Source organism: Schistocerca americana, chromosome 7 (genome assembly GCF_021461395.2).
Source record: "Schistocerca americana isolate TAMUIC-IGC-003095 chromosome 7, iqSchAmer2.1, whole genome shotgun sequence".
Lineage (NCBI taxonomy): Eukaryota > Metazoa > Arthropoda > Insecta > Orthoptera > Acrididae > Schistocerca > Schistocerca americana.
Window position 1 is genome coordinate 128,351,792 of NC_060125.1, and position 26,873 is coordinate 128,378,664.

At 34.6% G+C, this 26,873-nt stretch overlaps 1 protein-coding gene across 1 annotated transcript in view; it reads left to right on the forward strand.

Moving 5' to 3' along the window:
- The window catches only part of LOC124622783 (LIM domain-containing protein ajuba-like), an 853,017-nt gene extending 828,477 nt beyond the window's left edge, over positions 1-24,540 (forward strand). The window contains exons 7-8 of the mRNA XM_047148575.1: positions 1,252-1,393; positions 20,651-24,540. Coding sequence (XP_047004531.1) covers positions 1,252-1,393; positions 20,651-20,842 — 334 coding nt within the window. The 3' untranslated portion in view covers positions 20,843-24,540. The remainder of the gene's footprint in view (positions 1-1,251; positions 1,394-20,650) is intronic.
- Positions 24,541-26,873: the final 2,333 nt, after the last annotated feature.

The window sequence follows — 26,873 nt, forward strand, 5'->3', positions numbered from 1 at the left end:
GTAGTAATGGAGTACTATCGTGTAATATCTGGGAAAAGGAATCAGAGGAAAAGGATAATGAAGCACCAGCTAGAAATTTTAATATGTGACATTATACCTCATTGAAGAGAAAATAAACAAATGTGTAAAGCACAAAGGAGCTGCATTGAAGGCATTAATTTATTGACAAGAATTTACATGTACCATCATGCGAAAAGTAACTCTTTCATTTTTGCTATGTCATGCCTTCTTGTGTAGTTTATACATTTGATGGTTAAGGACAACACCATTCTTATTCAAGGCATTCTGCTCACATGACAGAGCTATAATTAAAGTTGATTATTTTTCTTTTGCATACAAGTAGGAATTTACGAGACCTATGACATCTTTCCTTGAGATTTAGATGATGGTTTTCATGTATTTAATGGTAGTTAACTGTTTCTGAACACTGTGTGTTTTTGTTTCCTATAGTCAGTGGAATGGTAAAAAGCCTGTAGTTCAGAAACACAATTTTTGTTTTATTTTGTCTTCACTGGATTGTCATCATTGCACCACCATGGAAACATATTAATAAGAGAGGCACACATAATTCTCTGATGGGCTCAGTATATTTCAGGAAATGGCAGATGCAAGTTACGGGTGATGTATTATTCACACACTCCTTTGTGACACTCAGTGTGATGGATGGTGGGCACTAGCCGAAATGGTTTAAATAAAAAATACCCAAGCAGCAATGACTTCTTCTCTCCACTGCCAACCTTCCCTGAATGCATAAGAACTGAGGCTAGATCCCATCTGCTTTTGTACATGGATGCAGACACTACACACAGAGTTAAAGACACAAGAAACAAAATGCATCACAGCAAAGACAATACAGAATAGTGGCAACAGTACTAATATACACAAATTGCATGCTGGGCTAAGGGTGGCAACAACCCAAACTAAGTAAATATCAGTCCAAAGTCATACATTGTCTTGCGATTGTTGATGATTCTGCTGCCCCATCAGCCACCACACTGAATTCTTTTCAGAGTGTACAGTTTGTATTAAAACATTATCAATAGTATAAACCTCTGCACATCCTAGCCTTAGAGAAATTGGTGTTTTAGGGTAGTCTTCAGTATATCCATAACAACTGACAGTAATTTCTAAAACATTTTTAAAAACATTGAATTATGTATATACATATTCATTGTGAAAGCTTTGATGTTAAAAGTATTTCCTATTCTGTGAGTATGTTCGAAAGCTATTAAATTTTCATCTATGATTCAGGTTTTGTGTTGGAGACCGTTTCTACCTGTGTGATAACAAGATCCTGTGTGAGTACGACTACGAGGAACGCCTCGTGTTTGCAAACATGGTGTACAACCCCAGCAGTCTGGCGCACATACGAAGGCAAGTCAGTAATTTGCAGGTATGCCCCACACGTACATGTACATGTTCGTGACTCATTCTCCTTGTATGACTTTTCCTCTTGTAGAGTCTACGAACATTCTAGAAAAAACACAAACATTCCAGTAATGTTCTACATTTAAAGAAATGTAAGTCCTCAGTGTTCATTATAGTTATATAATAATAGAATGCCACTTTTTTGTGAAAATACTGTCATTTTGAGCTTTATTTCTTATATGTTCTAAACAGTTACATTCACTAAACAACCATTTATTGTAAACCATGTTCAAACAACCATATCAGATTAAATTTATCAGAAACATTAAAGGACCTATTGTTGCTAAGGAAACAAATAATGGCAGTAAAAGTTACAGATCAACAGAGAAAAAAGCAAAATTCTCTTAAGAAAACTATAAAATTATGAGACAGCCTTACTGCCCAAAACTTAATGTCTAGAAGAAACATTAGCACTGTTGATGAACACGTATAAAAGTACAGTGTTCTCCTGATTATTCAATTGTAGATTATCTGGTTTGCAGATTATTCATGCATCTAACCAAAAAAATGCACTGTTTCTCTCTAGAAAAAGAGCAATAAACAAACCACTAACAATAAGTGTCATTTCCGTTATTTAAACAACTGCCGTGTGACAACACAGAATATGTGCTGGCACTAAAACAAAAATTAGAATTAATTAAAAGATTTGAGAACAGAGGAAACTGCTGCAAAACTAAGTGTTGATTATGGAACTGGAATGCACACTATTCAGGACATTGAAAAGAATAAACATAAAATATATGATTTTGTCAGAAAATAAGTCTATTTCTGGACACCTGCATGAAAAAGCATGAAGAGATTTACATTTGATGAATTAGATGCCTCTCTTTTGCAATTGTTTAGCCAAAAACGAGCAGGAGGTGTCATTGGTTCAGGTGTACTATAATGCTGATGAAAGTACTCTGTATTGGAAATATCTACCAACCAGAACCCTTGCTTTTAAGAGTGAAGTTCATGCTCCTGGATATAAGTTGTCTAAGGAACGCATTACAATTTTGTTCAGTGGTAATGCTTCTGGAAACCACAAAGTGAAACTACTACTGATTGGAAAATCAAAATAATCCCGAGCATTCAAGGATGTTGCACTATGGCTCTCCCTGTGCATTATTATGACCAAAAAGGAGTGTGGATGGATAGCGAAATTTTCAGAAAATCATTCCACTCAGATTTTGTACCACAACTTCAGCAGTCTCTATAAGAGAAAGGATTGCCACAGAAGGCTGTTCTATTGCTTAATAATGCCTCTTCGATCCTGATGAGAGGGTTCTCTTATCTCCTGATGGTCTCACTGTAATTATGTTTTTACCTCCCAATGTGACTGCCATTGGACCAGTTGCATCTGTAAAACAGCATTACTGGTTGGTACACTGAGAATGCAAGTTGATGAGGATGATTTGGTGGAATTCTGGAAGAAGTTGATAGTCCTAGATGCCACAAGCAGGATTTTTTATGCCCAGTAGGAAATCAAGCCACATACACTAATTCGATCATGGAGGAAAATTCTTCCAGATATAGAAGAAAGTGATTTTCAAGGTTTTGGTTATGAAGAAATAATAACTGCACAAATAATGTATCTGGCAATGGGTTTAAATGGTTTTGAAGATGTTGAAGGAAATTTGAATGAATGGCTAAATATTGATGCATGTGAACCCAACTTCTGGTACAGAGCGATGCCAAAACTGTGGCCGCTGCTTCACAACAAAACAAATGAGAGGACAATGAATGTGAAAGTTGGGATGAAGACAGTGACCTTGTCAGTCATTGTGCCACATTGCAGTGTGTTGTACTCTTCCAGATTATATGGGCCAGAAGAGGGTCTTGATACAATGAAATCTGAAGTACCGTGCAATTCCTGTCATAAGCAGATCAAATCACAGACTGTTTCAAGAAATAAACAGACCTACAGTACCTATGCACAGAACTTGTAGAAATGTTTGAATGAAGAATGCGTGTTTGAAAATATCTTGCCTTTTTTTTATTATTTGTGCATCTTCTCCCCTATATTACCCAAAAAAATCAGGAGTACACTTATATCCAAAATCCTAGCTTTAGGGACAAATAGTGCCATCCCCAGAGAGAGAGAGAGAGAGAGAGAGAGAGAGAGAGAGAGAGATGGGTATACGCCCCAAAGGAAGGGCAGGTCACTAAGACACCAGGGTGAGAGGGGTTGTTCTGAGGCAAAGATCTTTATAACCATCCCTAATAAGTTCCTTGCTTCTCCCTCAAGAGGGGTCAGTTCTGGAAGCTAGGATAGTGCATGTCCTTTTATGTGCACTGACATTTCTCCTGAAGGTGTGTAGTAGCCAGAAATTCTGTCTCACAATTTTACGGAGAAAGAAGCAGATCTATTATATTAAGAGAAACAAGCTAAAATCAGAGCAAATATATTACTCAGTCTGAAAGTGTGAATGCACCCAGTCATTTGGATGTATAATGTTGCATTTGAACACAAATGTACTTCAGAAGTGAAACAGCTCAATGAGCCACTCAGCCAGTAATGAGATGATATGCTTCAGTAAAATGATACACTAATTCTTTACAATATTAGAGACAGAAGGGAAGCATCTATGTATCAGTTATTGAAACAAGAACTAAGGTAGAGCTGAAAGGCAAATTAAAATCTTATGAGATCTCTTTGAATGCTTTTGAATAGTTCCTTTGACAGGAAAAAGAAAACTATATAAAAATACAACATGAAACCAAAATTCTCTGGACATCCTAAGCCTCTGTGACAACAGGTTACAAACAGAGAGAGATATAGGTCCAGTCACAATCCCACAACATTATAGACATATTTCCTGACAGAATGAGTCAGTGGAAAGAATGAATGAGTTCAAGCAAGACGTGGAAGAAGCAAAAAGATTGTATGTTCTCACTTCAGGGGCAAAATGGAGTTTCAAGCAAGCATCTTTTTGTTAGACCTAAAGAATTAACTAATAGAGATTGCCCATCTTGTTACTTCTCCAGCTGTTTGTGTCAACAATAATAGAAGACTTCCATTGTGGATCTGCCCCAGAGGCCAGTGACAGAATTCATTTACATGCAACAGAACCTGATTGATACTGTTATTCTGCTACCCAGACAGGGCTGCTTTGAGAACATTTTTCCACACGAGTGACTTATCTTCTCCAGCCCTTTTTCTCTTGTACACTTTCACCCATGTCAGTTTTCATGACTAATTTTGAAATGTACAAATCATGCAGTTTGGATATCCTTTCTCCTTGGCACCCCAAGTGGCTGCTACTAATTGTGACACATCCTGCATAAAAATCTTGCAGCTCAGAACTGACTGTTCTAGAAGACCAATGTCTAATACAATGGAGGAGACAACTCCATTGTTACTATGTGGATGGTTTCATATAACAGTGAGTCACACAGTGTGGCATGGCATGCAGGTGGCCATTTGGAAACTTATTGAAACTGCACTTTTGTTATTGAAATCAGTGGCAGTAGCACAACTGTGAAATATCTGGTGAACCATTTCTGTGTAAGAACATTGTGGCAGCAGTGAAATTTGGATATTGTTTTGATGATGGTTCAAGAGTTTTTGTCCTGATTCATGCACTGATCATTAATTTTTGTCAGTGGTAACACAACATTTTAGATAATACACTAATGTTAGTGTAATCTGCAACTGACAGAAAGAATGCCCCACATGAATCCAGACTCAGAAGATGTGGTAATGACACACCAGCAATAGATAATTAACTCCACATGGAGATGGTGTACACTTAAGCCAAGTGGCAGCCTCTCTTGTTTACCCATATAATTCAGCCTTACAAGAAGCTTGCCACTGAAGAGTTATGAACTAAAGTGGAAATCTGAAACCAAGCGCTGATGTGGCTCACTGATTTTGAAGTGCATAACACCAATTTGTGGCGCAGTTTGAACAGTGAAGAATGATTATTCTCTTGCAAAAAAAAAAAATCAAACTATGTGAACTCCTGGATGGAATAATTACAATATTATGAAAAGGATGGACTGCTACTCACCATATAGGGGAGATGTTAAATCACAGACAGACACAATAAAAAGACTGCTAAATATTTAAGCTTTTGGCCAAAGGGCTTTCTTCCAAAGTAGACAACACACAGATGCTAGTGGAGGAGGCTGGGGTGGGGATGGAGAGGGATGCAGAGTAGGGGTGGGGGACAGTAAAGTGCTGCTTGTGGGAGATTGCAGGGACATGGCAAGGGTAGGGTAGGGTAGGGCAGCTAGGTGCACTTGAGAGGTTAGGTGAGGGGAGGGAGGGGAATGGGAGTAGAAAACAAGAGAAGTAAGAGGGGAAAGAAAAAGAAAAAGAAAAAGAAAACAAGAGAAGTAAGAGGGGAAAAAGACTGTGGGTGCATTGGTGGATGGTGGAATAGAAGGCTGTGTAGCGCTGGAGTGGGTTTACAAAACGGGGTAGGTGGGTGAAAGACGGGGAGTATGAGGACAGTCAGTTTACAGGAAGGTATAATATATTGCAGAGAGAGTTCCCACCTGTGTGGTTCAGAAAAGTTAGTGTTGGTAGGAAGAAGCTAGATGGTGCAGGCTGTGAAGCACTCATTGATTCCAAACCTACAACCTACTTCCTGGGCACCATGATCAACTCACCCACAATTACTTCACATTTGAAGGCATCACGTACAAAGAAAACCATGGTACGGCAGTGGGCACCCACAAGGCATCATCCCATGCCAGCCTATTCATTGGCCATCTAGAGGAATCCTGGCTAGCAACCCAGTATCACAAACCTCTCACCTGGTTCAGATTCACTGGTTACATATTTGTGCTCTGGGCCAAGGGCGAGGACATCCTATTCACATTCCTCTTGGACCACAACACTTTCACCCTCATTCACTTCATCTGATCATCATCAATCCAACAAGCCACCTTCCTTGATGTTGACCTCCACCTCAAAGATGGCTGCATAAGTGCCTCTGTCTATATCAAACCTACTAACGACCAGCAATACCTCCACTTCAGCATCTGCCACTCATCCCAAACCAAGAAGTCCCTTTGATACTGCCTAGCCACTCATGGCCATCACGTCTGCAGTGATGAGCTGTCCCACTCTAAATATACCAAGGGTCTCACTGAGGCCTTCACAGACTGAAATTACTCTCCCACCCTTTTACTGAAAGAGATCTCCCATGCTTTATCTCTTTAGTTGCCCACCCCTCACATTGCCCTATCATCTGACCACAAAGGAGCATTCCCCTTGTGACTGGAGCAACTGAATCACATTTTCTGCCAGGGTTTTAGGTAACTCTCGTTGTGCTCTGAAATGAGGAATATTGAATGCACTCTCATTTCTGCCCCCCACAACACTGGTATTCTGCTGGCCAGTGAACCTATGCAATATCCTCATCCATCTGCACTCCACCCATACTCCCAACATCTTGCTTCATGGCTCATATCACTGTAATAGATCTAGATGCAAAACCTATCCCATACATCCTCCCACCATTGCCCACTCCAGTCGTCACAAGCATTACCTATCCCATCAAAGTTGGGACTACATGTGAAACTAGACATGTGATCTACAAACTAAGCTGCAACCATTGTGTTGGATTCTACGTGGACATGAAAACCATGAAAACCAACAAGCTGTCTCTCCGCATGACAGGCCACTGACAAACTATGGCCAAGAGAGAGCTGGAACACCAAGTTACTGAGCATGCTGCCCAACACAATGTTATTCACTTCAATGACTGCTTCATAGCATGCACCATCTGGATCCTTCCTACAGACACCAGATTTTTTGAATTGCACAGGTGGAAACTCTCCCTGCATATATTCCACATTCCCATAATCTCCCTGGCCTCAACCATCATTAGTTTATGCCTTCACCCACCTATTGCCATCCCTGCCCACACTCCAGCAATGAACAGCCTTCTATTCCACCATCCACCAACACACGTGCAGTCTTTTTTCCCCTCTTACTTTTCTCTTTTTCTGCCCCCTTTCCCCCTCCCCCTCATTTAACCTTCTGACAGTGTCTAGCTGCCCTACCCTGTCCCCACCATGCCCCTACATGCTTTCAAAAGCAGCACTGTACCATCCCCCACCCCTACCCTGCTATCCCTTCCCATCTGCACCTCAGTCTCCTTATTCCCACCACCCAGATATACTAACTTCTAAAGCCAGATAACATTTCAGTTGTTTACCTTGATCATTTTTGTATTGTCAGGAACCTATTATGTGGTATAAAATATGCCTCAGTATTCTTACCATATCAGTTAGAACCTGCCCTTTTCTGTACCAGTGTGGTAATGTAATTAATATTCTATAATTAGATCATTTAACTAATGAATATTTAAGTTAAATTATATAAACTTAATTTTATATTAATAACATATTACATTAAATTACATAATTGTATAAAATATATTTATTATATTATTTAATCTTTCTTTATTATTAGTGAAAAGAAAGATTAAATAAGAAAGAATATAATACATTTATTGGTATACATGTTCCATATTAATCTTTATTTATATACAATAGAGAAGTTGTTGTGGTCATACGTGGGAGTGTTTCTTTTTTTTGTCATTGTTTGTGGGTTTTTTTTCTTTAAATATTTGAATCTTTTATTTTTTCTTAATTTTATAAATTTTCAAACTTCTTATTTTTGTTTCCAAAAGTTTTATTCTTGCTTGTTTATTCACTTTTTCTTTGTATTATATGTAAGTTTCGTTAAACTAAATGTTCTTTTTGCAGTAATTTGATTTAATTATCAAGTGATTTTGGATTTAGCAGTTGATTTAGTATCGGCATAATTCATGCCAGCAGCTGCGGTTATACGATTGATGCAAGTGAATATTATTGGTTAAAACAGTTGTTTATATTTTTAGGGTTAAAATATAGATTTGTAAGGTGAAATGTTAAAATTTATTTGTAGCTCTTTTTATGAATCTGTGAAATTTAAATAATAAACTAGGATTAGATACCCTATTATTTTAAATGTTAATTATATTTACCAGGGTACTATTAGCTAAGGTCTTTAAACCCAAAGAATTTGGCGGTATCTCATTCCATTCAGAGGAACCTACCCCGTGATTGATAATACACGATTTACACTACTTGATTTATTTGTTTGTACATCTCCGTTATCAGAGAATCTTTTTAGAGTTATAATTCTCAAGATTTATAATTATAAAATATTTCAGGTCAAGGTGCAGCTTATAGTTAAGAGGAGGTGGGTTACAATAGATTTTTGTTTATAACGGATTTGATGGTTGAATACTGTTAATGAAGGTGGATTTGATAGTAATTTAATTTATTTAATTTAACTGATATTGGCTCTGAGGTGTGTACACATCGCCCGTCGCTCTCATTATTGATTATTCTATTTTGTTATTTTAAGGTAGCTTCAATTTAGATGAGATAAGTTGTAACATAGTAGATGTACTGGAAAGTGTATCTAGGAAGAGTTTCAAGATATAACTTATTAGTAAAGTGTTTCATTTACACTGAAAATTTTTCTGTGCAAATCAGGATATCTTGATTATTTATTTTATTATATTTATTTTTTGTTTATTTAATTATTTAATATAAATAATTTTGTCAAATTTTGTCTTAGTATATTTTGTAGAATAGATTTTTTAGATTATAGTTTATTGGTAATGTAATTGTTTTATGAAATATTATTTTCAATTTTAAAAAGTAGATTTTATTTATTGTACCTTTTGTATCATGGTTTATCAAAATTTTGGTATTTACTTTACTTGTCTCAATTTGGGTTGATTTATAAATAATTTATAGTTAATGTATCACAATTATTATTAAATTATTTATAGAAATGAGATGTTAATCGTTTCCCAAGATATCTAGTTTCTTAAGAAAAAATGTAATTTTTTGAAGTTAATTGTTTTTATTTAATTTTTTAAGTATAAATATTAACTTATTTATTCTTTAAGGGATAAGCTTTGAAGTTAATAACCTATAATTTGTTTTATAAAATATAATAGTAAGCTTTAAACCAGCTATCTTAAAGATTACATTTTAGTTCATTATTTTTTATTTTGATTTTATAAATACTTTAGGTTTTTTATTAAGATTATTAATTTAATTTTAAAATTTTTGTAATAATGATAGAATTAGTATATTTATTTGTATATAATTTTTACCTTGTAAATTTACTATAAGGAACTAGGCAAAATTGATTTCCGCCTGTTTATCAAAAACATGTCCTCTTGAAAATACTTTGAGGTCCGGCCTGCTCACTGAGCGGATTTTTAAAGAGCCGCGGTATTTTGACCGTGCAAAGGTAGCATAATCATTAGTCTCTTAATTAGTGGCTGGAATGAATGGCTTGACGAGAAATCAACTCTCTCTTAATAAATTTTTGAATTTAACTTTTGAGTTAAAAGGCTTAAATTCTTCTTTAGGATGAGAAGACCCTATAGAGCTTAACATTTTACTTTTATATAGTTTTTTTGTTTGTCTTTCTACATTTAAAGATGATGTTTTGTTGGGGTGACATGAAGAATAAATAAACTCTTCATTATTATATCATTTATTTATGTTTGTTGTTTTGATCCATAATTTATGATCATAAGATTAAGTTACCTTAGGGATAACAGCGTAATTGTTTTTGAGAGCTCATATCAACAAAGCAGATTGCAACCTCGATGTTGGATTAAGAAAAATTTTGGGTGCAGGAGCCCAGTAATTAGGTCTGTTCGACCTTTAAATTCTTACATGATCTGAGTTCAAACCGGCGTGAGCCAGGTCGGTTTCTATCCTAAGATTATTAATTCATATTAGTACGAAAGGACCATATGGTTGAAATATTTTTTATTGTATTGATTAATATTAATTAGATTACTATTTTGACAGATTAATGTGTTGAATTTAGAATTCATTTATTTAGATTTTTTCTACAAATAGTATTGATATTTTATGATTTATTTATGTTTATTTTGAATTTTCTTTTATTAGTTATTTGTGTTTTAATTAGTGTTGCTTTTTTAACTTTATTAGAGCGTAAGGTTTTAGGTTATATCCAAATTCGAAAGGGTCCAAATAAAGTAGGATTTGTAGGAATTCCACAACCTTTTAGTGATGCTATTAAGTTAATTTGTAAGGAGCAGCCAATTCCTATTATATCTAATTATTTACTTTATTATTTTTCTCCTGTTTTTAATTTAATAATTTCCTTGGCTGTTTGGGTAATTTTCCCTTACTTAACTTATATATGTTCTTTTTCTTATGGATTTTTGTTTTTTTTATGTTGTACAAGATTAGGTGTTTATACCGTTATAATTGCTGGTTGGTCTTCTAATTCAAATTATTCTTTATTAGGTTCTCTTCGGTCTATTGCTCAAACAATTTCATATGAAGTTAGTTTGGCTTTAATTTTATTATCTTTAATTATTGTAATTGGTAGTTTTAACATGTTTGAGTTTATAAATTATCAGCTTTATTGTTGATTTATTATTATTTCTTTTCCTTTAGCTTTAGCTTGTTTTGCTTCTTGTTTAGCTGAGACTAACCGTATTCCTTTTGACTTTGCCGAAGGTGAATCTGAGTTAGTTTCAGGTTTTAATATTGAATATGGTGCAGGCGGGTTTACTTTAATTTTTTTAGCTGAGTACACTAGAATTGTTTTTATAAGAATATTATTAGCTTTAATTTTTTTAGGCGGCGATTTTTATTCTTTTATATTTTTTATTAAGCTTGCTGTTATGTCCTTTGGTTTTATTTGAGTTCGGGGTACATTACCACGTTTTTGTTATGATAAGTTAATGTACTTCGCTTGAAAAAGTTTTTTACCTTTATCTTTGAATTTTTTTATTTTCTTTGTTGGTTTAAAGATTTTATTTATCTCATTTATTTAGTGAAATTTTTTAAGAAAAGTTAATAGAAGAGTTAAACTTCTAGTTTTATGTTTTCAAAACATATGCTTTCCCTAAGCTAATTAACTTATTATTCCTTAATTAGTTTATCTCATGCGTTTGCAACATGGACATTAATTACGAAGTATGTAAAGTAGATAATTGTTAAGATTTGTCCTGTTATAATATAAGGTTTTTCAACAGGTCGTTTACCAATTCATGTTAATAAGCATACAACTACTATAATTCAGAATAAAATCTGATTAAGAGGATAGAATTGAATACCTCGGAATGGTGTTTTATTATAAATGGTAAAATTATTAAGATTCTAATTGATAGGAATAATGCAATAACACCTCCTACCTTATTAGGAATTGATCGTAGAATTGCATATGCAAATAAAATACATCATTCTGGTTGAATATGAACGGGGGTTACTAACGGGTTAGCAGGCACAAAATTATCTGGGTCTCCTAGGAGGTAAGGATTAATTAAGCACAGTATGATTAATAATGATGTTATTAGTACAAATGTAATAGATCCTTGAAAGTAAAGTATGGGTGAAATGGAATTTTTTCAATATCTCCATTTAGGCCTAAGGGGTTATTAGACCCTGTTTGGTGAAGAAAGAATAAATGAATTCCTGCCATTGCAGCAATAATAAATGGTAGTACAAAATGGAATGTAAAGAATCGATTTAATGTTGCATTATCAACAGCCAACCCTCCCCACACTCATTGAACTAAATCTGTTCCTAAATATGGAATTGCTGATAATAAATTAGTAATTACTGTCGCACCTCAAAATGATATTTGACCTCAAGGTAAAACGTATCCTATAAATGCAGTTGCTATAACTAAGAATAGAATTACTGTACCAATTATTCAGGTGTGTATGTATATGTAAGATCCATAGTAAATTCCTCGTCCTACATGCAAATAAATATAAATAAAAAATATAGAAGCTCCATTTGCATGTAAGGTTCGAATAATTCAACCATTATTTACATCTCGGCAGATGTGTACTACACTACTAAATGCTATTTCAATATTTGATGTATAATGTATAGCTAAAAATAGTCCAGTTACAATTTGAATTACCAAACATAACCCTAGTAGTGACCCAAAATTTCATCAAAATGAAATATTTGTTGGTGCAGGTAAATCAACTAATTAAAGGATGTCTTAATCATAAGGGTTTATTCATTAGTAAATTATCTTATTTTACGAATAGCCCCTAGTTAATATTACTGATTTTAACAACTGCTAATAGTGCTAAAAAAAAATTATTACTATTACTGTGATAATGAATGTTGGTCTATTATATAGTTCTTCTAAAGATATTGTTATTTCTTGATAATTGATTGAATTATCAATATTTATAGTTTCAGTATTCTTGAAAAAGTCTATAAATATTGATATATCTAAAATAATTAAGGTTGATATAATAAATACCCATATTGTTAAGGTAATAATTATGGTAATTGATTTAGGTTGAAATATTTCGTTTGATGCAATTCTTGTAATATAAATAAATAGAACTAATATACCACCAAGAAAAGTTAAAAATAAAATATATGATAATCAATATCTTTCCATTATTGTTCCTGTTATTAGTCCAACTAGAAAAGTTTGTAGGATAATGAAAAGCATTATTGATACTGGGTGTCTTAATTTAATAAAATTAATATTTATTACGTTTGATAGTGATATAATTATTATTTTGATCATTTCAGGGGTTAGTTTATTTAAAATATCGGTTTTGGGGACCGATGATGGAATCTTTTCCACCTCTGAAGTTTTAAAAGTGGGGGCTGGACTTATTTCCGGTTTACAAGACCGGCGTTTTTTTTAAACTATTAAAACTAATGTTTATATTCTCTGTCTTTACTTCTTTATTGGTTTATTTTGCTGGTGTTTATGTTTTTTCTTCTAAACGTAAGCATTTATTAATGGTTCTTTTGATATTAGAATATATTGTTCTTTCTTTATTTATATTAATTATTGTTTTTCTTATTGAGTTTGATTATGATTATTTTTTTCCTGTTATTTTTTTGGTTTTTTGCTGTTTGTGAAGGTGCTTTAGGTCTTTCTATTTTAGTTTCAATAATTCGTTCTCATGGAAATGATTTTTTAAATTCTTTTGGTTTATCTTTATGTAAAAGTATTTATTTATAACTATTTTTTTGGTCCCTCTTTGTTTGGTTAATAATTGTTGATGGTTCGTTCACCCTTTAATATTTCTGTCTAGTTTTATTTTTATAATTTGTGTTTATTCATACGCAGATTTGAATATAATTAGATATTATTTTGGTATTGATTATTTTCTTTTAGTTTGATTTTGCTAAGTTTTTGAATTTGTTCGTTAATAATTACTGCTAGAGGTTCAGTTTATTTCAGTTCTTATCATTCTATTTTTTTGTTTTTATGGTCTTAATTTTAATGATTATGCTTTATTGTTCGTTTGCTAGATTGAATCTTCTTTCTTTTTATATTTTTTTTAGGCTAGATTAGTTCCTACTTTTCTTTTGATTTTGGGTTGAGGTTATCAACCTGAATGTTTACAGGCTGGTGTTTATTTAATTTTTTATACTTTGGTTGCTAGATTACCTTTATTATTAGTTTTATTTAGGGTTTATGGTTTTTCTAATACTTAATAGTTTCCTTTATTGGTTGATTTTGGTTCTTATTATTTTATATTTCATGTATTTATAATTCTTGCTTTTTTAGTTAAGATGCCAATATTTTTGGTTCATTTATGGCTTCCTAAGGCTCATGTTGAGGCCCCTATTTCAGGTAGAATGATTCTTGCTGGTGTTTTATTAAAGTTAGGTGGTTATGGTATTTTTCGTGTTACGAAGGTTATTTCTTATTTGGGTTTAAAGTTTCATTATTTTTGATTGTCTTTAGGTTTATCTGGTGGGGTTATTGTTAGATTTATTTGTTTTCGGCAGGTTGATTTAAAGTCTTTAATTGCATATTCTTCTGTTGCCCATATAAGAATGGTTATTGGAGGATTGATGACTATGAATTGGTGAGGTTGTATAGGTTCTCTTTCTTTAATGGTTGGTCATGGTTTATGTTCTTCTGGGTTATTTTGTTTATCTGATATTATTTATGAACGTTTAGGTAGACGAAGACTGTTAATTAACAAGGGTATAATTAATTTGATACCAAGAATGGCTTTATGATGATTCCTTTTAAGATCATCTAATATAGCTGCTCCTCCTTCTCTAAACTTGGTAGGTGAACTTAGATTATTAAATAGAATTATGTCCTGATCTTCTTTTAGATTTTTTGCTTTAATTTTTTTTGTCTTTTTTTAGAGCTGTTTATACTTTATATATGTATTCTTATTCTCAGCATGGTAATTATTATTCTGGTGTTTATACTTATTCTCTTGGTTACTTTCGTGGGTATCATCTTTTACTTTTACATTGATTGCCTTTAAATATTCTTTGTTTAAAGGGCGAGTATTTTTTTGATTAGGTTGCTTAAGTATTTTAATTAAAAATGTTGTTTTGTGGAATCAATTATATGAATTTTTCATCTTAGGCCGTGAATTTATTTTCTATTTGTTCTTTGAGTTTTTTTCTAGAACTATAATTTTTATTTTGGGTATTTATTATTTAATAATTGATTATAGAGTTTTTGTTGAATGAGAACTTTTTAATTTAAATGGTTCTATGGTTGTTATGACTTTAATTTTGGGTTGAATGTCTCTTATTTTTATGTCTTTTGTTATATATATTTCTTCTTAGGTTATTTATTATAGAGAGGATTATATATCGGGAGAAAAGAATATAAATCGTTTTATTTTTATTGTTTTAATATTTATTCTTTCTATAGGTTTTTTAATTATTAGCCCTAATTTGATTAGAATTTTATTAGGATGGGATGGTTTAGGTTTGGTTTCTTATTGTTTAGTTATTTACTACCAAAATGTGAAATCTTATAGTGCAGATATGTTAACTGCTCTTTCTAATCGTATTGGTGATGTTGCTATTTTAATTTCTATTGCTTGAATATTGAATTTTGGTGGTTGTAATTATATTTGTTATTATGATTTTATTTCTAATTCTTTTGAAATAAAGCTTATTACTATATTAATTGTTTTAGCAGCTATAACTAAAAGAGCTCAAATCCCCTTTTCTTCTTGACTTCCTGCTGCTACGGCTGCTCCTACTCCTGTTTCTGCTTTAGTTCATTCTTCTAATCTCTCACCATCACCCGACTTAATTCTACTACATTCCATTATCCTCGTTTTGCTTTTGTTGATGTTCATCTTATATACTCCTTTCAAGACACTGTCCATTCCATTCAACTGCTCTTCCAAGACCTTTGCTGTCGCTGACAGAATTACAATGTCATCGGCGAACCTCAAAGTTTTTACTTCTTCTCCATGAATTTTAATACCTACTCTGAATTTTTCTTTTGTTTCCTTTACTGCTTGCTCAATATACAGATTGAATAACATCGGGGAGAGGCTACAAACCTGTCTTACTCCCTTTCCAACCACTGCTTCCCTTTCATGTCTCTTGACTCTTATAACTGCCATCTGGTTTCTGTACAAATTGTAAATAGCCTTTTGCTTCCTGTATTTTACCCCTGCCACCTTTAGAATTTGAAAGAGAGTATTCCAGTCAACATTGTCAAAAGCTTTCTCTAAGTCTACAAATGCTAGAAACGTAGGTTTGCCTTTCCTTAATCTTTCTTCTAAGATAAGTCGTAAGATCAGTATTGCCTCACGTGTTCCAGTATTTCTACGGAATCCAAACTGATCAGCCCCGAGGTCTGCTTCTACTAATTTTTCCATTCGTCTGTAAAGAATTCGTGTTAGTATTTTGCAGCTGTGGCTTATTAAACTGATTGTTCGGTAATTTTCCCATCTGTCAACACCTGCTTTCTTTGGGATTGGAATTATTATATTCTTCTTGAAGTCTAAGGGTATTTTGCTTGTTTCATACATCTTGCTCACCAGATGGTAGAGTTTTGTCAGGACTGGCTCTCCCAAGGCTGTCAGTAGTTCTAATGGAATGTTGTCTACTCCGGGGGCCTTGTTTCGACTCAGGTCTTTCAGTGCTCTGTCAAACTCTTCACACAGTATTGTATCTCCCATTTCATCTTCCTCTACATCCTCTTCCATTTCCATAATATTGTCCTCAAGTACATCGCCCTTGTATAGACCCTCTATATACTCCTTCCACCTTTCTGCTTTCCCTTCTTTGCTTAGAACTGGGTTTCCATCTGAGCTCTTGATGTTCATACAAGTGGTTCTCTTATCTCCAAAGGTCTCTTTAATTTTCCTGTAGGCAGTATCTATCTTACCCCTAGTATAAGCCTCTACATCCTTACATTTGTCTGCTTAGCCATTTTGCACTTCCTGTCGATCTCATTTTTGAGACGTTTGTATTCCTTTTTGCCTGCTTCATTTACTGCATTTTTATATTTTCTCCTTTCATCAATTAAATTCAATATTTCTTCTGTTACCCAAGGATTTCTACTAGCCCTCGTCTTATTACCTACTTGATTCTCTGCTGCCTTCACTACTTCATCCCTCAAAGCTACCCATTCTTCTTCTACTGTATTTCTTTCCCCCATTCCTGTCAATTGTTCTCTTATGCTCTCCCTGAAACTCTGTACAACCTCTGGTTCTTTCAGTTTATCCAGGTCCCATCTCCTTAAATTCCCACCTTTTTGCAGTATCTTCAGTTTTAATCTACAGGTCATAACCAATAGATTGTGGTCAGAGTCCACATCTGCCCCTGGAAATGTCTTACAATTTAAAACCTGGTTCCTAAATCTCTGTCTTGCCATTATATAATCTATCTGATACCTTTTAGTATCTCCAGGATTCTTCCATGTATACAACCTTCTTTCATGATTCTTAAACCAAGTGTTAGCCATGATTATGTTGTGCCCTGTGCAAAATTCTACCAGGTGGCTTCCTCTTTCATTTCTTAGCCCCAATCTATATTCACCGACTACGTTTCCTTCTCTCCCTTTTCCTACACTCGAATTCCAGTCACCCATGACTATTAAATTTTCGTCTCCCTTCACTATCTGAATAATTTCTTTTATTTCATCATACATTTCTTCAATTTCTTCGTCATTTGCAGAGCTAGTTGGCATATAAACTTGTACTTCTGTAGTAGGTGTGAGCTTCGTATCTATCTTGGCCACAATAAAGCGTTCACTATGCTGTTTGTAGTAGCTTACCCGCATTCCTATTTTCCTATTCATTATTAAACCTACTCCTGCATTGCCCCTATTTGATTTTGTGTTTATAACCCTGTAGTCACCTGACCAGAAGTCTTGTTCCTCCTACCACCGAACTTCACTAATTCCCACTATATCTAACTTTAACCTACCCATTTCCCTTTTTAAATTTTCTAACCTACCTGCCCGATTAAGGGATCTGACATTCCACGCTCCGATCCGTAGAACACCACTTTTCTTTCTCCTGATAACGATATCCTCTTGAGTAGTCCCCGCCCGGAGATCCGAATGGGGGACTATTTTACCTCCGGAATATTTTACCCAAGAGGACGCCATCAGCATTTAATCATACAGTAAAGCTGTATGCCCTCGGGAAAAATTACGGCCATAGTTTCCCCTTGCTTTCAGCCATTCGGAGTACCAACACAGCAAGGCTGTTTTGGTTATTGTTACAAGGCCAGATCAGTCAATCATCCAGACTGTTGCCCTTGCAACTACCGAAAAGGCTGCTGCTCCTTTTCAGGAACCACATGTTTGTCTGGCCTCTCAACAGATACCCCTCCGTTGTGGTTGTACCTACGGTACGGCTATCTGTATCGCTGAGGCACGCAAGCCTCCCCACCAACGGCAAGGTCTATGGTTCATGGGGGGGGGGGGGGGGTGATGGATATGAGCTAATAAAAATTTATTTGACAATGCCCTGTTCAGTTATGAATCAACTATCACAAATTGTGAATAAACTAACATATACATCTAGCATTACAGGGAAGAAGAAAATATAAAATGATTGTGACAGCTTGCTCACATACACCTCTTATGATGCAACTCTTTGGCTGGGTCTTTGGAAAAATTAATATTCTCGATAGAAAGTTGAATAGTCCCAAATATGCCAGCTTTGTCGGTTAAACATTATCAGAATTGCTAGAAAACATTCTTCATTGTACAAAGCACATACGACGTGCTAAAAACATGATGATTGTCCCTCATGATCTGCATTTACAGCATGCGATGTTCTGAACAGAAAGTTCCCAAACAAATAGATTGGCTGAGTAATATGCATCACTTGGATGGTTCATTCTGTATATTTTTTCTTTGGGTAATAGTCTAGGAACTTGTCCACCAGGATCTACAGTCAATGTGCAAAAACAAATGAGAGCATATTAGTATAAGATCATCACATCAGAAATGCTTGAATGAGCAAACCTCTTTTCTCTTCTTCTCCTCCTCCTCCTCCTCCTCCTCCTCCTTCTTCTTCCTCTTCTTCTCTACAATGCTTGATGGGCCTTGACCTACTCTAGGACATAGTTCCATTTGTCTCTCTCCAGTGTCTTGCATGTCAATCCTTTGTCAATAATAATTATTAGGTCATCTTGTATGTCATCCATGTTTTGGTCTTCCCTTGCTTCTTCATTCCATTGTTGCATCACTATTTTTTGGGGGTATTCTCATGATTCATACAAAAACCATAGCAAACCCATTTCAGGTAGTTTATTTTAATGAACTTTATGAATTCAAGATCTTTATATAATCTGTAAAATTCAAAACTATATCATTTATACTATACTCCACCTTCACTAGTCACCCATTGATTTTGCACAATGCTTCCATTCAAAACATCCTAATATGTTTTCATACTAATGTGTCAATGTCTATGTTTCTGATCTGTATGTTTATATGGGGCATATTAAAGTTTTAGACAGTTGACATTTTGTTTTTTTGGACTTAAGTTGTTTGGCCAGACCGTAATAGCGTTTGTTAGCTGAGTGGATGCTTCACTTTATTTTCACATTAATGTCATTTTGTGATATGAACAGGGTTCCCAGGTAGACAACTCCACTAACGGATTCTGTTCACACCTATCAAATTCCAGCACCTTATTTAGTCTCATTTCTGTTGCTGCTGCCCCCAGTGCCTTATATGTTTCTTTTGCAGCTAGTTCTGCTTTTGCAGTAATATCCACATCATCTGCATAAGTCAGAACTTGCAATGTTCTGTTGAATCTTGTGCCTCATATATTGATTTGAACTGAACCTATTACTATCTCTAGTGCTATGTTAAATACCGCATATGAGAGTGCATCCTTTTGGCTCAATCAACAGTTTGTCTCAAAGTCACATGTGCAGTACATGATTTTCTGAACAGAAAGTTACCAGACAAAGGACTGGCTTAGTAGTGTGCATCAGTTGGCTAGCTCATTCAAAAAAAAATTTTTGTGGGTAATAGTCAAGTAAATTGTATTCCATGATCTACAATCAGAGTAAGAAAATATGCGAGAGCACATAATGTGTATCAGAAATGCTTGAATGAACTAATCAGTCAATGATAAAATAATTTCAAAATTTTTTACATGATATGAATTTTACTTTTTAGTTGTAACTGTTTTATTGCACTGTTGCAACTCAGCTTTTATGCCTATTAAAGTCTATGATTTGGTGTTATATCACAGAAATACATTAAAAATAGTGTTCTTGCAGGGCTGTACCACTCCTGATGGTAATATGCTTGAAAATGGCACAAAAGTGCAATAGCACAATAAAACAGATGCAGCTAAGAGGCAACATGACATTATTTAAAAATCTTAGAAAAGCAGTGATCCCTTATGACAAGAAGTAAATTTCAGAAATGTGTCAGCTATGCAGATCATTGCTTTAAGCATTAAATAAAATGAAGTAAGACAAGAATTGGATCTAGTGTCGTATTTTAGATACTCAAAAAGGATAGGTATTAAGAATTGCAATGGGCATTAAAAAAAAAAAAGCTGTTTTCCAAGTTCAGTTTCATTTAATCACAATACATCATTCAAGTGATTTTTGATAGCAGAACACATAGGGTTTTTGGAACCAAATAATCTGTTTGATCCATTTACTTGTCACATCAAAAATTGCGTACTTATTGTAGAGATAGTTGCAATACAACAAACAGCAGTTTTTTGTCATAATTTAATAGTCCCTACCACATTTTTAAAATCCTGGTTTTTGGGTGTCATTTTATGCTACATAATTTCTCCAGTTAATAAGAGCATTGAGGCATTTTGTACCAGATAAAGACAATTTTAAAGTTTTTGTTCAAGGTAATGTTTTAGTTGAGTTGTGAGCAATTCTTATATGTATTACTTTTTTCTTGTATGTTATGTTTGACAAAGAAAAAAGATCACAAACTAACTATATAACTTTTTTTCAGCCAGCAGGAGACAATTTAACCATCAACTACGAGAACCATGTTGCACACCTCCATCATGCACAACCAACAGGACAGCCACACTCGTACAGTGATAAAGTGTCCATCCCCAATACCAACCAACATGGTCGTGATGATGGCTCTAGTGGTTATGGCAGCCCAGACTCTGAAACATTTGACACCCAGTGCAACTGATTTGGACCTATTTGTTTAGCTACATCAAGGTAGTAGCAGTCTATGTGACTCATTCCAAACAAACACTGGAAGACTGCTTATTTAATTTTTTGAAGGAAAAAGCAGAATATGGAAGTGAATGCCCAAAGTGCAGTGAAATGCCATATAAGTAACAGTTTATAACAGAGGAATGACTTTTGTATACTGTGGACTCAAACTGTTGCAACCAGTGAGTGACAAAGTGTGTGATATTATCAGATGTGAAATGTATTTAGCTTTTCTTAGAATTACAAAATTTACCAATATATAAACTTGAGAAGAATCTGAAAAGATTTCAAGCCTCACCTTGTTATACTCAAACATTTTCCTGTAAAATAAGTTACTAGAAAGAAATCATTTGCAAAATATAATTGTAAATGACAAAAATGCAATATACATCAGAAACTGTAATACATAAAGCTAAAGAGACTGTAAAGATATTTTTACACATAGTTTGTGAATCTGTGCTAGTCGATTCGCCAAATATGAAACTTTGTTTCACGTATCCTTATTAATGAAGTATACGAAATTAAGAAAGAATATAATGGAGATCAGTATCCTCATGTATACCATGTAGTGGCCAGTGACAAAATAATGAAAAATTTACTCAGACGTGTACAGTATAATTCAGAGACATAATAAAATATTTCAATCAACTGTGTAATTAAATACAATGTGCTCAAGGAATCTGTGCAAAATTTGGAAGTATTGTCACTCTGTACTTTTTAAATGTCAGTGTTCCAGTAGGAGAAAGCTTAAACAAGTGAACTACAGTGATATTATATTACACTTAATGAAATATAAGGTCATGACTTCACTATTGCCCTAATTATGCTCCAACATGGCATGTTTAGTCCAAGAGACTCCAATGACTGGGCAAGAATCTTTTGTTATTGTTAAAAATCTGGGGAAAATTATAAAACTTTTCAGTTGTGAGTGAAGGTTGACAGGGATATAAATGGTTTAATATATGCTGAAATAATTGTGAAAACCAATAGAATATTTTCTTGAGGCTTTTCTCATTTTGTTTACTTGCATTAATATGGAGTAGAAAAGCTGTCAGAGGATGTTTGCAAATAGGAAGCTAAGATGAAGTCTTTGCATTCAATGAATTTTATCAGAGTCTTGAACTAAAACAAGTGTAAATGTAATAAACAGGCATCTTGTAACGTTCATTAAGAGTATGGAAAATACAACAGTAATAATAAGTCCCAGAATGATAAGGGACTTTCCTATAAGAACTACAGCAGCAGTAAAAATGGAATCACAGGGAAAACTGATTCACCCTAGGTTCAAAACAAAAGTTCACAAATAATACAACTGACAGCAAAGCCAGTCTAAAATACCTATTGAAAATTTAACACTATGTCTTTCTGATTGTGAAACCAGAGACTATAATATGATCTTTGTCCTTTAAAATTTTGTTTTTAGAAGTTTCCCATAACCTTGTCCCCTCCCCCAACAATCCCCACTCCTCCACACTGACTCAAGGCTTAATGAACAAGTAAGTAAGATAAAAGGAAGGTAGAGTTTAGAATCTTGAAATAAAATTGCAATTATAGCACCAGACAAATAACAAACTAATTCTGAATAGTTCTCCTCAGAAGAGCCGTAAGGATCACACTTTCCTGTGGAAGTGGGATTGTTCATGTAAAGGTGAGGTTGGAATTTAATCAGAAGCAGATTTATGGGCCCTAAGCCAGCCATTGCAAACCTAAGAACCATAGTAATCTACTCACAAGTAGTGTGGCAAGTAAGACTCATGCCTTCAGTGCTAACCAATGTGTATCTCAACAGACCATGGTTCGTAATTAGTAATCACTGGTGTTGCCACTGGGCATAAACAGCCAGTAATAAATTGCATGGTTATAGAAATGGGTGAAAAATTATGTTCTGACTAGTGGATGCAAATTAATTGCTGTGTGCTTGGTGAATGATAGATCTAACATAATATGTTTGTTTTTCTGTAACTGTCTGTGGTTACAAACTGGATACAGTAGGCACATTATTCTAAAGTGGTTTATGCAAAAGCATGCTTTCAGGAATTACATGCATAAATAAGTAATGTGTGATCCCTATGCTTTTTCATGAGGATGTGGTTTTGAAGAAGTGTGCATTTCAGAACAAGTTGGGTGACATTCATCTTCTGGCTGCACTGTTTCTATACACTGTGGACTAAATTAGCACAAGGTTACAGTTTATCACTGTCAAGCCTACTGGGCCATAAATATTTACAATAATAATCATTTACTGTTTCATAGAGGCATCTATATAGCTTTAATATACCTTGCAACATGGTTCTGAATTTTTATATTCACTTAGGTCTGTTATTTCTGAGTGCTGGTAGGTGACATCAAAAGGCCAACTTGGCAATGAATCCCTTTTTTTTGTTTTCCAGAAATTTTTTGAAAGGATTGGGTACAAAATAGAGCAACCTGTCGTCTGCAAGACAAAGCTCACCAATAAACCAGTGGTTCATCAATATGCTTGTTAGCAGAGTCTCTTCTGTCCACAGAGAAGATATGTTTGTCTGTTTTTATTTTCATGCAATCTTAAAGAATAGATAACTCCATTGAATTTTACATATTAAGAAAATAATCTCAGACTTTCATGCCTGGTTTCAGATGGAAAGTTTCTAGTTATGTATGAGTGTACTATGTCTTTCTTTTCTTCTTCATTAATTTTCTAGGATATGACCTTGCTTCGAAACAACAAAATAATGATCCTATCTGCTTATTGTGGTGGATATAATATAAGTGGAAATTAAGATAATGATCCAAATCTCTTTACTGTGATGAGTATGAAACAAGAGGAAATTGCTTGTGAATTGAATGTATAATCATTCAGTTATGCCTCTTCAACAAATGTAACAGAATTCATATGATTATGGTCTAACTTCTACTGTCAACTTACAGTTTCAAGGGAGCATAGCCTTTACAATAGTTAATTTTCTTTGGAACTACAATGAATCACATTTTTTCTCTCATTAACAAGTGGAATATAGTGACACTCACTTGCTAGTTCCTTAAAAAGAAGAAATGTTTCACAACTTACATAATTTGATTGAATTATTTTCTTGTCATGTCTTTTTTAATGAATTGAGGAAGATATCTTGCTGATTACTAAAACAAATATTTGCGTGGATGTAAAACAGTTTGTGAAAATTAATTTTGTTGACAACTGCAATTTATGTATGCAAAAGGAGATGCCAAAGAGCTTTAGGCCTTCTTTCAGTACTTAAACTGGAACTTACATCAACTGGAAAAAGCAGAGTTTGATGTGAAACTGACTACATGTACAAAAATTTTATACTGTGTAAATTTCAGAGCTGTAAGACCCCTAATCTTGAAGTGTCAGTGTGTTGTAAACATTGTATTTATTAATATCAATTTTGCATTTTAATTGAACATTTATTAAGGGAGGAAACCTCTCGGTCAGTTTCAGTAACTGCTGCCTTTTTTATCCTCACTTTCTGTGATTGTATAGCTTAAGTCTGTTATACTTTTCACAAAATTTAAATATGTTTATACAATAAAGTGGAGCTAAGTGCACTTTCCTTTCTTCCATTTATTTTGGGAAAACACTCTCTGTAAGTTTTTCTGAAAATTAAATGTAAATATGTTACCATGAACAAAGATGAAATAAATGTTGTCTTTTGTTACACAAATGTTTCCACACAACTTAATGTTTTTATTTCTGAATCATACTCATTTTTTATGCCAGGAAGTTTTCACATAACATTGTTGGGATGAACACATTATTACATGGAAATGGAAATGAGCGTCTGGTGTCATTGGCCAGGAGGCCCCTTGCAGGGCAGGTCCGGCCGCCCTGGTGCAGGTCTTATTACATTCGACATCACACTGGGCAACCTGCATGCTGGATGGGGATGAAATGATGATGAAGACAACACAACACCCAGTCCCTGAGCGGAGAAAATGTCTGACCCAGCTGGGAATCGAACCCGGGCCCATAGGATGGCAATCTGCCACTCTGACCACTCAGCTATAGGGCCACACACGTTATTACATGATTAAGTGTAAAGCACTACAAAATTGTTACAAATGCATGTTCCATTTTTCACAATACATGAGCCGTGTGGTTGTTTTAAAACAAATATCCAGTGCTTAATCGATACTGCATGAGCCGTGAATCAGTGACAAATTTGGTGAAAAGGAAATCAGTCATTCTCTTATTGTTGCAGCCTGCAACATATAAAAATAAATAATAATCATGTTTTCTTCTAGTATTATTCATTATCAAATTGCTATATTTTCCAGAGTATTACATGTACAAATTTGAATGAACCCTCTGACAAGTCAAACAACTCTTTGAACATTTGTGTCAGACTTCTTTCAATATATTTAATATCTCCTGTTAGTACTGTTTGGTATAGGACCCACACACTTGAGCTATATTCTAAGATGTGATGGCCAAGTATTTTGTAAGCAGGTTTCTTTGTAGAGTGACTGCATTTTCCTAGTGTATTACCAATGAACTGAAGTCTGCCATGTACTAAACCTGCAGTTGATCCTGGGTGACCATTCCACATCATATACCCACAAATTGTAATGCACAAGTATTTACACAAGTTGTGACTCATTGGTATTGAAATCATAGGATACTACTTTTCTGCATTTTGTGAAGTGCACAATTTTATATTTCTGTACATTTAAAGCAAGTTGCCAATTTTTGTGTCTCTTTGACATCTTATTGAGATCTGACCTGATGTTTCTGAAGCTTTTATCAGACAATGCTTCATTAAACATAACTGAATTCTTCACAAAAAGTCAAAAACTACTATTTATATTTTCAGAAAGATCAATAATATGTAGCAGAAACAGCAGGGCTCCCAGTACATTTACCTTGTGGTATGCCTGAAATCATTGCCATGTCTGTTGATGACTCTGCACTCAAGACAACATACTGAGATCTTCCTATCAAAGGCCTTCCATCCATTCACAAACTTTTTTCAATACCCTATACAATCGCACCTCTGTTAAATGTGTGTCTGGTATTGAGTAAAAAGATTTTGGAAGTCAAGACATCCTGTATCCATTTGTTTGCCTTGATCCATGGCTTTCAGGATGTCATGTACAAGGTGTGATCAAAAGGTAATGCAGTTGTATCTATACAACCAAATATATTGATCCAAATCATACAATCTATTAAGATTCATCAAAGTACTTGCTTTGAGCAGTGATTCCACCATGACTGGTATGCTTTCTGGAAGGTGGTGTCTGGAATTTTCTTTAGAGCATGTGTTATCACCTTTTAGATGTCCTCAGTGGTATAAAATGGCACCCTTTCATCTTTGTTTTGATGTGCGGAAACAGGAAGAACTCTGACGGTGCCATGTTGGAACTGTATGGTGGCTGCAGCAGCATTGCCAATTTGCACTTCGCTAGGAACTCCTGAATCAACAGACCCGTATGGCACAGTGTGTTGTCATGGTGCAGCACCCGCATTGAAGTGAGCATGTGCCTTGTGTAGGTAATGTGATCTGCTAGTCTTTCTAATATTCTGAAGTAACAGGCTGTTCAGTCATTGCTTGGTACAAACTCTGAATGGATCAAGCCTTTCATATTGAAGGAGGTGAGAACATGGTTTTCGTTTTTTATTTGTTCATTCTTGCTTTCTTGTGTTTGTTCATTCTTGCTTTCTTGTGTTTGGAATATATGGGAGTATGCCTCTCTGAACTTTGGCATTTCATTTCTGAGTCATACCCAAAAACCCATCTCTCACAGCCGGCGATGACATTGTCTAAAAAGCCTGGGTCTTTTTCCAGCTGTTCCATAAGTTCTGTCATGACCTCCAAATAGTTGAGCTTCTGTTTGTCACTCAACACTTTTGGAACCAATTTGGCACACACTTTATGCATGTTCAAAACATCAGTAATGATGTTAAATATAGCCCCATATGACATGTTTAGCTCATCTGCTAGCCACCAAAGCCTTGTACATTTGTTGGCATTCAGAAAAACACACACACACACACACACACACACACACAC